Here is a 14,757-nt window from a genome sequence, read left to right on the forward strand (position 1 = left end):
TCCTTTACTTGGTCCTTCCCCTGGTCCATGCCAATCTTACAAAATGAGTATATTGCTACCTTAGATGGACTTGTTTATAAATATTTAATACAATTATTTCGCTGGATCTCAAATTATTACTAACCACTCCAACGTTATAAACTTCAAAATACCTCTCACTTTTGAAAATTTGATGGCCTTTTGATTGCCATACTATTTTCGTCCATGCTAATGTCGAAAAGTTCCTAGTAATTAAAAAAAAAAAAAGGTGAATCATTTGCTACAATCTTATGGAAAAGGGTCTTACTGTGAAATTCAGAGCGGATCCAACTTTAAGGTATGAGTTCCCGAGAACCTATAGCTTTTGTCCAAATTCTATATTTATATAAAAAAAAAATCCACTAAATATCTATCAAAATTTGACTAGGAATCCAATTATTATTGTATATATAATTCGAGATCGTTATAGGAACCCATAAACTTCAAATCCTGGATCCGGCTCTGGTGAAATTTCGTAGACGGATGCTAGTGAATTGACGGATACATGTATAATATCTAGCTGAAATACGTATACGTGAGTAAATGGTTTCTAAGGAAGCAAGTAAATAATTATATTTTCATCCATGCCAAGTTGCAAACCATTTCTAATGACTCGGGAAAATCTTTACAAATTTTAGTTTGTATAAATTCACAAACTTGATTCTCAATTCACGTTTATTTTGTCAGTGTTCGTCCTTTCTCCATCTGTAATTCTGTTAAATGTGAAAACTAAATTTCAAAGGCAAGTAACACTTATAAAAATTCAAAGAATCCAAAGTGGTCCTCCTACTGTAGTGGGCGTGGGGTAAGAAAACCATGTTCGTTTTCCCAACTTCAGCTTAATGGTTATGGGCTTTGCATATGGATCTTGTCTCTCCCAATCCAGAAAGTCTGGACAAAGGGCCCAACTTCCATTGGACGCATTAGTTGTTTGAAAGTAACAGTTGGTGTATATGGGCACATCAAGCAGCAGATTTCATGTAAAGTTTTGAGGGTGCCTTTGTCTCTATGCTCGTTTTCTTTCATTTATTATAGAGAGGTTCCTACAGATAGATATACTAATAACATGCTGGAATTCTCTTTGTAGTTCCTTTAATTCAAACCTTTTTCCCAGAAGTGAAGGTAACCGTATATGTAAGACAACAAGCAAGACATTGTTTCAACAAATTGGTGTTTTACCTTAGCTGCTCTAGTCCTTTTCAATCTCTCTGTCGCATTTTTATATATATAATAGTGGGGACTGATCCTTGTGATTGCACCATCATTTCTATCTACAAAAAGTATATCTTACTTGGAATATGCAACTCTCGTAACACACTTTTGTTTTACGTGTAAAGAGAAGAAAATGTATCTAATTAACTTGGCTGAATAACAATATACACCAGAGGCTGTGAAAGACGTTAAACAGGAGTCTAAGGCTACGTATTATATGGAGAAGTACTGATATCTGTGCTTGATTAGTATATTCTTGGATATCATTATTGTGTAATATAAGGAACAATCCAACATATACTACATCAATTTTCTTGATTTTCAGCATTTGATACAAAGGAACATAATAGAGAATTCAGAAACTATGAGCAGCGCTTGCCCTTTCTTATTTTGCAAACCTACCACTTGTTGCCTACTCAAACAGACAGTAAATCATGAAATGCAGATCCTTTGTTTAATATAAAATAATATACTGAAAACAACATCTCAGTGGATCCGAGGATGTGAAAAAATACGAACAAATAAATAAATAATTAGACGCTGCAATCATATGAACCACCCAAATGTAACTATCTGTCACGGCTAAAAGAACTAAGTTACTATGAAGTTCGAGGCTTATGGTTGTGAAGCTGCAATAAAGATGGAACTGGCACCAGAACCGCCATGAGAATGTTCAATAATCACATTGTCTGATAGTTCATTGCCAAGCATCTCCCACACACTGCTATGCAGATAGTTCCTGAAAACGCGATAATGCTCGTAGACACCACCTTCTACTGTAATAATGCTAATCCTATTAGAAAGCCTTCCTAGTTTCTTTACAATCCCCACGATGCCAGCTCCAACTAATCGAGCTCCACGTTCTGCTACAACATCACAGACCTCTGCAACTAGTTCTCTTGCCATGGTTGTAGAGTTATTTATCTGCAATCAGCAGATAACTAATTAGCACGGTAGCAAAAACTTGTCCATATAATCTACTTATAAATAATGCACATTGAAACCACCTAGACGAAAAAACACTTTAACTAGAGAAATCACATGTTCAACCCCCTCCCTTACCACAAAAATGAAAAACTAGTATTGGAGAAACTGTAAGAACATTTCTCAGGAAATTACTACTTAAATTTGACAATTCTGATGTAAAAGCCCTACCCCAAAAATTTCTGTCAGTTTCTCATCAATTACTTCATAGTCCTCTGATGTGTCTTGATGCATAGCAGCCATATCTGGGGACCTGCCATTAACTATAGCCAATAATACAAAAGATAATGTGACAGTAATTATGAAGTATGGAGCTCCAAAATGCCAATTGTTTCAAGCTGATTTTACTGCCAATGTCTTATGACATTTACTAATTACTATACACTACCAAAAAAACATACGTAAATGATATCTGTCACAATTAAACTGAAGATGGAGAAATAGTTTCTTATCCTGGCTACTTGGGTGGTGGGGCAATTTCCACATAGACGGAGGACAAATGCAACTTCTGAGTGCAGTTGATGGGGAGAATTTCATTTTGAAAGAAAGAAAGAAAATCTACTAGTATTGAGTTTCTAATAAAAAAAAACCATAAGATCCAATCAACCTGTACATTGGATTAGAAATAATCAACATTTTACCTCAACAAGTATGGAATTGCTAGCTTAGGTGGGACTCTATCTCCAAATAAAGATGATTCCTGAGCCATCTTTAGTAAGACTCTCCTGACAGCTTCTCCTAAATATGTACCCGAAATAAGCTTCTCAAATATCTGAAGACAAAATGAGATTAAGGAGTTAATGGAGATCACAGGGAACCTGAGGGGGGCAGAAAAGTTAAGTGTCCACCTGGCTACCAGGATTTGAACTTTCGGCATCTAACGATGTATCAAATTCGGTAATTGGAAGATGGGAGGACCTAAAATTCCCCCATTGGATATTAATTGCCTGCACAAACAAGCACTATAGTGAAACATTGTAAGATTTTATTAGCTGGTATACTTAAAAGCTGTCACCAGAATTTACTATTTCTTCTGGTTTTGGAGCCTGATCAGGCCATTTTACAACAGATTTTGCTGATTCTACATACGCAGCATTAGTGCCCATGCCCAGAGTGACTGCAGCCACACTCTCTTTACTATAGTACCTTCCTCCAGCCAAAATTCCTATGGTGTCATCAACCTGCGGAATTGCTATTTGAATCACATTCTATGCAAATAATTGTACCTTTTCCGCTATACGAGAAAGGGAAGATCCCAGAATTTTTACCAGGGCAAAAACTTGCTTATCAACACCGTGCTTCTCCAAGGCGAGATTGATTTCATTCAACAACTTGTTCCCTTCCTGAGATTACGATGTAGTAACGTATTCATGTTCTATCTATATTCATGTAAACACTGTGAATCAATAATTATTACTCAAGCTTGGAAGGGAAAGTACAAAGACTTAATCATCAAATGAGCCATTTTGCTTGATAACCGTATACACCTCAATTTCCTTTCTTGTAGCTGAATCTTTGAAAGATGTTGTCAATTAAATCTGACTGTTTTTAAGTCCAAATGCATGGGAAACATATTTGTTTCAGAGAATCTTTGTCCCTTAGAGATTTAAATCTACTTAGGTATAGAAAGACTCAACTGCGTCTCCAAATAATGAATCCTTCCATTTAATGGCTGTTTCCTTGGAGGCAGCTACTTCCCCAATTGTAGGTGATACAGTAAATCCCAGATTTTTCTCTCCTCCTTGCAGACCTTCACTATGCATGGAGATGAATTTTCCAAGCTCCACCGTTATCCAATCAAATAATTCCTGAAACAGGTTCAAAAGGAAGATATTTCATGAAACCTTTAGCAACAGTAAACCTCATAGTTTGACACTAATTGACTGGTGATGACTACTAGTCAGAAACTATTTCGACAAACTTCAATAGAAAATTTCTTATACCTTTGAAGACCTTGATGAAATTAAAAGAACATATAAGAAGCAGAAAAAGAGATAGGACCTAACATCATCATTTAGTAATAAGAGACTGTGGATTTCCGCTATGGGGTTTAAATAATAAAAGTTAAAACATTAAAAGGGACTATGCCAGTAGGAATTGAACCAACACACAAAAGTTTTGACCCCCTTAACCACTAAGCTATGCTTTTATTCTGTAGCAAGGAGATTCAATACATGATATATAGAGGCGGAACATGGATTTTGCCTTATATGTACAATGTAATTTTCCGGCGAAGGGGGTGTCCCTAAATCCGCCCATGATGAGCGACCTATATGACTACATTAAGCTTATGACGCATGGCATTTTTCATATCTGAATCAGCATTTAGGGCTGAAACCTTAAGTGACTAAAGTGAAATGAAAATGATGTAATATAATAACTGCAATCTTAAATGCTTTACAAACTTTGGCTAGTACCATACTTATTAGTTGTCATTTCACCACATATTGAAAGATTTAAATATAAAAAAGACATCAAAAAAGAAAAAAATTGAAACAAGTAAAACTTGAAAATTCAACAAAATAAAACCAGTCATGGACAAATTTAGAATGAAATTATCATGTTTAACATGTTCCATGCTTTTTTCTTTTTCTTTTTGAAGGCAACCTATTCTATTGAAGGAGCAGGTTGTTAGCCGTTTGGAACATTCTTCGTAGCTCTTCATTTGGACTGTAAGATCGAAATTGTTAAGGATCTTATGCAATGTGGTATACCTGTTGGGAATAAACCCCCATAGAAATAATATTCACGGTAATAAAAGCAGAATAATAATGTAGCACTGAGATACGGTAATTAACAAGAATAAAAGAGTAACAACGACACCAAGATTTTTACGTGAAAAATCCTTTTAATAAGGGAAAAAAAACCACGGCCCCGAGAGGAGCAACTGATATCACTATAGTAAGGAATTTTACACTTTGTAGGTATGAGTAAAATACTCCAAAGACCACTACAACACTCAAAAGAAATAACCTCTTTTGATATTCTCACATCACTACAATATCGCTCACTCTCTATTTTCCTCACAGACTATTTTCTTATACCCTATCTGTGAAACCTCACTCTTTCTTTCTCTCTTTGTTGGTGTGAAGAAATGAGAGTTGAAGCTCTCCTTTTATAGCCAAAGCTTCACTCTCTAAAGCCTACAATATTTGACAATTTACACACACTTTTCACAATTCAACAAAGTTGGCTACCAAACCAAAGAAATTCAACAAGGTTGGCTACCAAACCAAACTAATTCAACAAGGTTGGCTACCAACCAAACCAAGTCAACAAGGTTGGCTACCAAACCAAAGAAAACTCTTATTAGGCACATGCCTAATACTTCTTCAATGAGATGGACATCATCAATCTCCCCCTCCAGTCTCATTCATCTAGAGGAGGTAGCACTGTCTTCTAGTTTGAGTGCATGCCGACAAGTTCTTTGCATAGCTCGAACTTGTTCCTTGGTACCACCTTGGTCAGCATATCTGCGGGATTCTCACTTGTAGAAATCTTCAAGACTTTTAGAGATTCATCATCTACCATTTCTCGAATCCAATGATATCTCACATCAATGTGTTTGGTCCTTGCATGGTACATAGAGTTCTTGCTAAGGTCTATTGCACTTTGACTGTCACAATAGACGACATACTCCTTCTGATGCAATCCAAGCTCTTGAAGGAATCGCTTGAGCCATATCATCTCCTTGCCAGTTTCTGTAGCGGCAATGTACTCTGCTTCAGTTGTTGAAAGTGCAACGCACTTCTGCAACTTAGACTGCCATGATATAGCTCCCCCTGAAAATGTAAATAAATATCCAGTAGTAGATTTTCTGTTGTCAATGTCACCTGCCATATCAGCATCTGTATAGCCCTTCAAGATTGGATCAGATCCTCCAAAGCACAAACAATCTCCCGTGGTACCTCTCAGGTACCTGAGTATCCACTTGACTGCTTCCCAATGTTCCTTTCCAGGATTTTCAAGAAACCTGCTGACAACACCAACTGCGTGAGCAATATCAGGTCTAGTACATACCATTGCATACATCAAGCTTCCGACTGCTGAAGAATAAGGAACTTTAGCCATGTTCCCTTTCTCTTCCACTGTTGTAGGACACATCTTTTTACTCAACTTTAGATGACCAGCAAGAGGTGTGCTGACTGGCTTAGCATTCTTCATGTTGAAGCGTTCTAGTACACGTTCAATGTACTTCTCCTGAGATAGCCACAACTTTCTACTTGTTCTCTCTCGAACTATCTTCATCCCTAGAATTTGTTGTGCTGGGCCCAAGTCCTTCATATCAAATGACTTGGACAGATCTCCTTTCAACTTTGCTATCAACCCCTTGTCTTTTCCTACAATTAACATGTCATCCACATACAACAACAATATAATAAAGTTATTCTCAGAAAATCTTTTGAAGTATACACATGGATCAGAATAGGTCTTTAGGTATGTTTGACTTTTCATGAATGAGTCAAACTTCATGTACCACTGCCTTGGTGCCTGCTTCAATCCATAAAGACTCTTATTCAATTTGCACACCATGTGTTTCTTTCCAGCTACTTCAAATCCTTCTGGCTGCTCCATATAAATCTCCTCTTCCAAATCTCCATGAAGAAATGCAGTTTTCACATCCAACTGCTCCACTTCAAGATCTAGGCTAGCTGCTAAGCTCAAAATTGTTCGAATAGAAGTCATTTTGACAACAGGTGAGAAAATTTCGTCAAAATCAATACCTTTCTTTTGTTCGAAGCCTTTAACCACCAATCGAGCTTTGTATCTGACCAGCTTGCCATTTCCATCTTTCTTGAGTTTAAAGACCCATTTGCATTTGAGTGGTCTTTTACCCTTTGGAAGTTCAACCAGCTTGTATGTGCCATTTTTCTGTAGAGATTCCATCTCTTCTTGCATAGCTTTCATCCACTGGTTCTTTTCTGGATGGGACAACACCTCCTTAAGACTTTCTGGCTCCCCCTCATCACTGATGAGGACATACTCTGTGGAAGGGTACCTGCATGACTCTACCCTTGGCCTCTCTGATCTCCTCAGAGGTTGAGGTTGTTCTTCTCCCTGAGTGGGGTGCTCCACTTCCTCGACACCTTTATCAAGTTGCTCCCCCTGCTTAATAACCTCACCAGGTTGCTCCCCATGCTCGGAAACCTCGCCGATCGTACTTTCTGCACTTGTGGGATTGTTAGAAGTAGAAGGAATAGTAAAAAGGTTAGGAATTATATCATTCTTCGCCTTTTTTAACATATCGGCAGCAGTTCCAACTTCACTTTCTCGGAAGACTACATCTCTGCTTCTGATGACCTTCTTCTTTACAGGATCCCACAATTTGTACCCGAACTCTTCATCTCCATATCCGATAAATATGTAGGGAATAGATTTATCATCCAGCTTTGTTCTCTGCTCTTTTGGTACATGTGCAAAAGCTCTGCAACCGAACACCTTCAGATGCGAGTAGGACACCTCCTTGTTGGTCCAGACTCTCTCTGGGATTTCAAACGCCAACGGAACTGATGGACTCCTATTGATCAGGTAACAGGCTGTCTGAACTGCTTCACCCCAGAATGACTTAGGCAGTTTAGCCATTCTGAGCATGCTTCTCACCTTCTCCACAATGGTGCGGTTCATCCTCTCGGCTACGCCATTGTGCTGTGGGGTTCCAGGAACTGTCTTTTCATGTCTGATCCCATGACTTGAACAATACTCTTCAAATTCCCTTGAAGTGTACTCACCTCCATTGTCACTTCGGAGACGCTTTAGCTTTCGACCCGTCTCCCTTTCTACTAGAGCATGAAACTTCTGGAAAACTTGAAACACCTGATCTTTGGTTTTCAAAATATAAACCCATAATTTTCGTGAAGCATCATCAATAAAAGTAACAAAATATTTGTTACCGCCCATTGATTCAATTTCCATTGGGCCACAAACATCAGAATATACTAAATCAAGCATATCCAATTTTCTTTCAGACAATGTCTGAAATGAGACTCTATGTTACTTACCAAATAAACACTAGTCACAAGGTTTTACCGTTGTACCTTTGGCATAAGAAATAAGTGATTTCTTGGCAAGAATCTGCAATCCCTTCTCGCTCATATGACCCATTCTTTTGTACCACAAATCTGCAGAAATCTCATCTTGTGCCGCGTTCAATTCACCTTGGCATATTTCTGCATTTGTCCGGTACAACGTGCCACGAGCAACTCCCTTTACAATCACCAATGATCCCTAAGTGAGTCTCCACTTTTGATTTGCAAAATAGCTCTCGTATCTATCTCGGTCTAAAGCAATTCCTGAGATCAAGTTCATCCGCAAATCAGGTACATGCCGCATATCCTTTAGAACCAATGTGCATCCAACATGTGTCTTGATACAAATGTTACCAATCCCCGCAATCTTTGAATAACTTGTGTTACCCATTCTCACTGTGCCGAAATCACCTGCTACATATCTGCAAAAAAGATCTCTTACCGGTGTGGTATGGTAAGATGCCGTTGTGTCAACCACCCATTCTGACTCTGGACCTGACAGGTGCATGCATTCCTCTTCCTCATTTATAAAGAGGACAACATTATCATTATTTTGCACCATGGCGGTTGTGTTGTCGTCATTCTTCTGGCCACTAGTTTTACCTTTGCCCTTCCTTGGATTTGGGCAATCTCTTTTGAAGTGACCTGGTTGATCACAGTTGTAGCAATTTCTGGCTCTTGATTTGGATCGGTTCTTTGACTTCCCACGAGCTCCGGATCTACCATAGTTGTTCGAACTCCTTTGATAACTTCCTGCCTCTACCTTCTGTGATGAGAGCATGTCCTTGATTTTCAGGCTTCTTTCTCATCTTCTCATTGAGTAAAAGAGCCGATGTGACATCTTTCAACTCAATAGTAGTCTTACCGTGCAGGATGGTTATTGCCAAATTATCGTACGAAGATGGCAATGAGTTGAATAGCAAGATGGCTTTATCTTCTTCCTCGATTTTCACTTCGAGGTTGGCAAGCTGTGTGAGTAGTCCGTTAAACACATTTAAATGTGACAAAAAATTCATACCTTCACCCATGTGTAAGGCGTATAACTGCTTCTTCAGGTACAATTTATTTGTCAACGTTTTGGACATGTATAGGCTTTCCAACCTTGTCCAAATTCCATGTGTAGTATCTTCATCAATGATGTTATTTACCACATCATCTGATAAGTGCAACCTGATTGCACTAGTAGCTCTTTCATTCAAGTCAGCCCAATCCTCAGCTTTTATGGTATCAGGCTTTTTGACATCAGCATCTAGTACCTTGTGTAATCCTTGTTGGATGAGCAGATCTCTCATCCTTCTTTGCCATGTTGAGAAACCGTTATTTCCGTTGAATTTTGCTACCTCATACTTTACTCCGGACATTTTTATTTTTCACCGAATATAGTACTACCGATAGTGAATAGTATTTCAGTGAACGAGCAGAACATGTGCTCTGATACCAGTTGTTGGAAATAAAACCCCACAGAAATAATATTCACGGTAATAAAAGCGGAATAATAATGTAGCACCGAGATACGGTAATTAACAAGAATAAAAGAGTAACAACGACACCAAGATTTTTACGTGGAAAACCCTTTTAATAAGGGAAAAAAAAACCACGGCCCCGAGAGGAGCAACTGATATCACTATAGTAAGGAATTTTACACTTTGTAGGTCCGAGTAAAATACTCCAAAAACCACTACAACACTCAAAAGAAATAACCCTCTTTTGATATTTCTACCTCACTACAATATCGCTCACTCTCTATTTTCCTCACAGACTATTTTCTTATACCATGTCTGTGAAACCTCACTATTTCTTTCTCTCTTTGTTGGTGTGAAGAAATGAAAGTTGAAGCTCTCCTTTTATAGCCAAAGCTTCGCTCTCTAAAGCCTACAATATTTAATAATTTACACACACTTCCCACAATTCAACAAAGTTGGCTACCAAATCAAAGAAATTCAACAAGGTTGGCTACCAAACCAAACTAATTCAACAAGGTTGACTACCTAACCAAACCAAGTCAACAAGATTGGCTACCAAACCAAAGAAACTTTTATTAGGCACATGCCTAATACTTCTTCAATGAGATGGACATCATCAATACCCTGCTTTCCTTAGAAGCTATAATGACTTGTAAAGAGTTAATCAAAGACCTTTACTTCCAATTCAGAAAATTTGATTATCCAACCTGCTACTATATTTATTTCAGTTACTTGGTAATGTTGAAGAAGTATGTTCTTTCATATGGTTCAGGGTCAGTATCAAGGTAAGTGGTAAGCTAATCATAGCCCATAACGAGTACGTAGTTAGAATCATTCATCGGTCTAAAATAATTAAGGAGGAAATCCCAATATAACTAAAATTTTGGACAAATTAGGAATTTCATCATAAAATTACTTATTATTATAAAATATGTTTCGAGCGATAAACGAGACATATTGCTACAAGTTACTAGCAAATAACACTTCTATTTATTTATTTATTTATTTATTCTTGTTACAGTACGAGGCAATGGACAAACCTGGGAGCTGCCCTCTATTATGTTTGGAGGAATTTGAATTTCTTGCCTATATAGATCCGAAATGGGTTCATTTCTTCCAGCAAGACGTGAAACGGGTGGTTCATTTCTTCCTCCAAGACGTGCTTGCACGATGATGAAGTTAGTTCCGCGAAGATTAATCCCGTAGTATAGACCTTTCTCATCTCTGACACCACATATGTAAACAATTAATGAGCAACTAATAGAACCATGCAATTCAAAAATTAAAATGTAGGAGCAATTGTCCTAATCACAAGAAATATTCTAGAATAATGGTACTCTGCACTTACGGACTTAAAATTCTATATCCACATCTACTTAAAATGGAATGCAAGGGTAATGCGATATTTAATTCTTTTATTCAAATATCAAGGGTTCAAGTTGGGTGTGTGTTTTCCTTTCAAAATTTCATCCATTGATCAAACTAATTTCAAAATCTAAATGAAACCACCTATGCTTATAGTTTAGTGGTATCAGTGAGAGTCTTTCACGCAATAAGGCGTTGATTCAATTCTCACGATCCCCCTCCCCTAATCCCCCCAGTATTATTAAAAAAAAAGCATATATAACCTACAGGCTACAGCAATGGAAAATGTAATCAACATTAGAGAAAAAAGAAAATTAAATTCAATCTTCTCTACTAAGAATGAAAACTATAGTACCCTGTGGGTAGTGAAGCTAAGCAAGAAGGAAGCATTTGGAGGCTGGATTCACTTGAAGTTAGACCCGATTGCATCTCAGTCACAAGATCATCAGCAATTTGCCATAACTTAGGAACAGGGGTCGCACATTCTCTTGCAAATTTTCGAAGAATGCGCTGTGCATGCCTCCACCGTTGCTCGCTTCGCCTCTTCCATTGCCTCACCAACAGCGCCGCCGCTACGACGGTGGAAACCGTCGTCACTGCTGCCAACACCACCACGTCCTTCCTCATTCTCTACTTATACGTTATTTCAGATAAGTAGTTTCTGATATTTTATTAGAGTTGTAGTTTCTTTTACATCCATGCATCTGATTATTTTTTCTAATTTAATTTTTATGTTATCAAAGATAACTGATCCACGATCCGTGGAATGAAGAACGAGTTTCATGGCAAAACTTGTTCAGTGAGTGTATTATCCAGCAAGGTCGGGTTAAACCCGAACTCACGATGGTGGGCTTTTGGGCCTAATAACGTTTCTTCTAGCTTTTATGTTGGGTTTGAGATTCAATTGCAGTTCTGTTTGATCAACAATTTTTTTTTTTGGGTCACTAGCTCTGTTTTGTTAGATAAGTAAATGGGACATTTGCATCTATACCCGCTTTTTGGTCACGTTTTAACTTATACTCGCTTTGCAAAAAAAATTACAAGCGTACCCACTTTTCGCGTAACTTCAGGCATACGGGCCTGAAGTAGCAAATGCAATCACACAAACTTTAGCATTCTAGTAGACAGGCCTGAAATAGCAAATTGCTGAACCAAGTGGTGACTGAAGTTTTTGTTTGTAATTGCTGAACTTAAGCATCTAGTAGCTGAAGTTTTATTCTCTGTTTGCTGAAGTTTGTTCTCTATTTGATGAAATTTTTGTTTGTAATTGCTGAACTTAAGCATTCTAGTAGTTGAAGTCTTGTTCTCTATTTGCTGAAGTTTTTGTTTGTAATTGCAAAACTTAAGCTAGTAGCTGAAGTTTTGTTCTCTATTTGCTGAACTTCAGCATGTTTTAGCTGAAGTTTTGTTCTATATTTGCTGAACTTTAGTACGTTTTAGCTGCACAAACCATGCTCTCAAGATATGCCTATAAATTTTCTGCTTGAAGGGATTCATTATAGTTTGACTATTTTTAGGATGGTAGTCATTACTCAACTTTCTGCTAACATCTTCAGGCTTTAGATTTTTCTTGTGCAATTAGTGTTATCGCGCCCCCTTTTTTCCCTTTTGTGGGAAAGTCCGGATTTCGACATTCATAGGGGAACAACTCGTTTCCTTTTGGGAATTGGGTATTTGAAGAGTCGTCACCTAACGGATTATGGTGCGTTAGAGAACCTAGAGCGATTAACTCATGTAACTAGTTTGCATTACCAGAGATTAGAGTAAGGACTCAAAATAACCTTGAGGGGAAGGTATTAGGCGCACTTTACGGTCCACAATAGTGGGTCCCGACCGAACTCAAACTATGTGAATTAGTCATTTAACAAGCAAACAAAGCTCAACACATATTCACAAATAAAGGCATGTTTTGACATTCTAAATACATATATGATTCAGGTAATGAAAGCAAGGGAGAGGTTTAAACAACTTGCACATGTATAAAGAAAAGGAAGTTTATAAAATTTAAACACATAGGAAGTGGGAAAGGGAAGTTCTAAGTTGATTAGCCTACAAGATCATACCCATGCAATGCCCGGTAATCACTCTTCAATGAGGGGCTACATGTGACATTAGCGCGCGATCATCATATCCTTTTACTACCCATTACCCTCCCCATAGTGGTTATAAGCGAGTTTAATTAACGACTTCTAAGTGTGCTGCTACCTGTCCCTTCCTTATGGTACTGGAGGAATTAAGGACCACTAAATCTGGACAGTTCTAGACAACCTAAGGGTTTTTTAAAAGGTAAAAATCTAGGCGACAGACAAATAACTTGTAGGACAAGCAAATAGGGACAAATAGTTAGAAGGCTCACATTTACCTCTGCATGTATATAGACAATCAAACAGCGCGTCTAAAGCACAGACTTTCAAAAGAAGTTCAGAAATCCTAAGGACGTGATATCTAGATGAACATCACAAAAACAGAACATGCAGTGTTTGTTTTTAGGGAAGTGGTAGGATCCTAACCAGTTTGCCTACTGGTTTTGCAGTTTGTTAAACCTGAATGATTTCACATATAACAGAACTGGTTTCACAATTATTTAATGCCCTAAAGCTTGCCTAAGTGCGTATATGCAGTCACAATTCTGGGAAAACATTTTGAAGTCTTTTATCCTATAGACATGCTTTCTAGTGATACTAACTAACACAACGTTGAAGGCTATCAAAGAAACAAATAGGATAATTAATAAGATTGATTCAAGGCTTACAGGCGTGAGTTAAAATTAAACTGATTTTAGATCCTATAGGCATGATTTCTATAATTAAAGCTGATTTTAAATCCTATAGGCATGATTTCTAAAGAGATAAATTTGAATATATGCCGTTATGAAAATTGAACCTTAGTTATTTTATTCCCTATATGCATGGTGTCTAGTCATGTAAAGTAAAGTAGGGAGAACTTATTTCAACCAAAGCAAACCCTATAGGCACGTTGTCTAACATAGCACATGAAAACCAAAATAAACCCTATAGGCATGATATCTACCCAACTTTATCCACAGTATACAACTACCTTCCCTTTTCACTAGTCACCCCAATATCTATTTACAATTAATTATTACAGACCAAGGATTGAATTATATATAAATAGAATATAAATTAAGTTATAGGGAGCCTGAAGTAGGCCCAAAGCAAATCATGAGATACCAGACCTTCAGTAGTCTCAAATGCCCAAAGTTTCATAGCCAATTTCATGTCTAGGTGTGTCAGAGTTCCCTAAGGACCTCAAGGATCCTAGGCGGTGCTCACACCCAGACCTTCCTCGAATAAAGACTGATTTATGTGCAGTGTGGAAGTGTCAGCCCTGATATGCCAGAGTTCAGAGTGATCTCAGGGACCTCTAAGCAGTACACATACCAGAGGGGCAGAACTTAATAACCTAAGAATAAGTGAGAGTGTTTGACTTGATTTGAAAATGTTTGGTAAATAGTATAAAGAAAGGTCTTAGGAGTGAAAAGATTTTCTGAAAATCAGTACTAATTTAGTGGTAAAACAGAAGTTAGAAAAGCATGGGAAATAATTTGCAATCAGAACACAAGTCACAGAACAAACAGCTTTAGAAAACACTTTGGCAAACAGTTTTCACACAAGGAAAAAGGGGTTGGGGACACATAGAATACACCTTGGTGGAGCACATAAACAACA

General features: G+C 37.7%; 1 protein-coding gene across 1 annotated transcript; it reads right to left on the bottom strand.

Moving 5' to 3' along the window:
• Positions 1-1,658: 1,658 nt before the first annotated feature.
• On the bottom strand, positions 1,659-11,779 carry LOC104221855 (probable hexokinase-like 2 protein). Its single transcript, XM_009773022.2, has 9 exons — positions 11,424-11,779; positions 10,744-10,927; positions 3,852-4,022; positions 3,483-3,557; positions 3,240-3,395; positions 3,063-3,161; positions 2,856-2,986; positions 2,386-2,467; positions 1,659-2,154 (listed from the first exon to the last, which is right to left on the bottom strand). Exons 1-9 carry the CDS (start codon positions 11,693-11,695, stop codon positions 1,846-1,848), a joined length of 1,479 nt encoding a protein of 492 aa, XP_009771324.1. The 5' UTR covers positions 11,696-11,779; the 3' UTR covers positions 1,659-1,845.
• Positions 11,780-14,757: the final 2,978 nt, after the last annotated feature.

This window comes from Nicotiana sylvestris, chromosome 2, assembly GCF_000393655.2.
Source record: "Nicotiana sylvestris chromosome 2, ASM39365v2, whole genome shotgun sequence".
Lineage (NCBI taxonomy): Eukaryota > Viridiplantae > Streptophyta > Magnoliopsida > Solanales > Solanaceae > Nicotiana > Nicotiana sylvestris.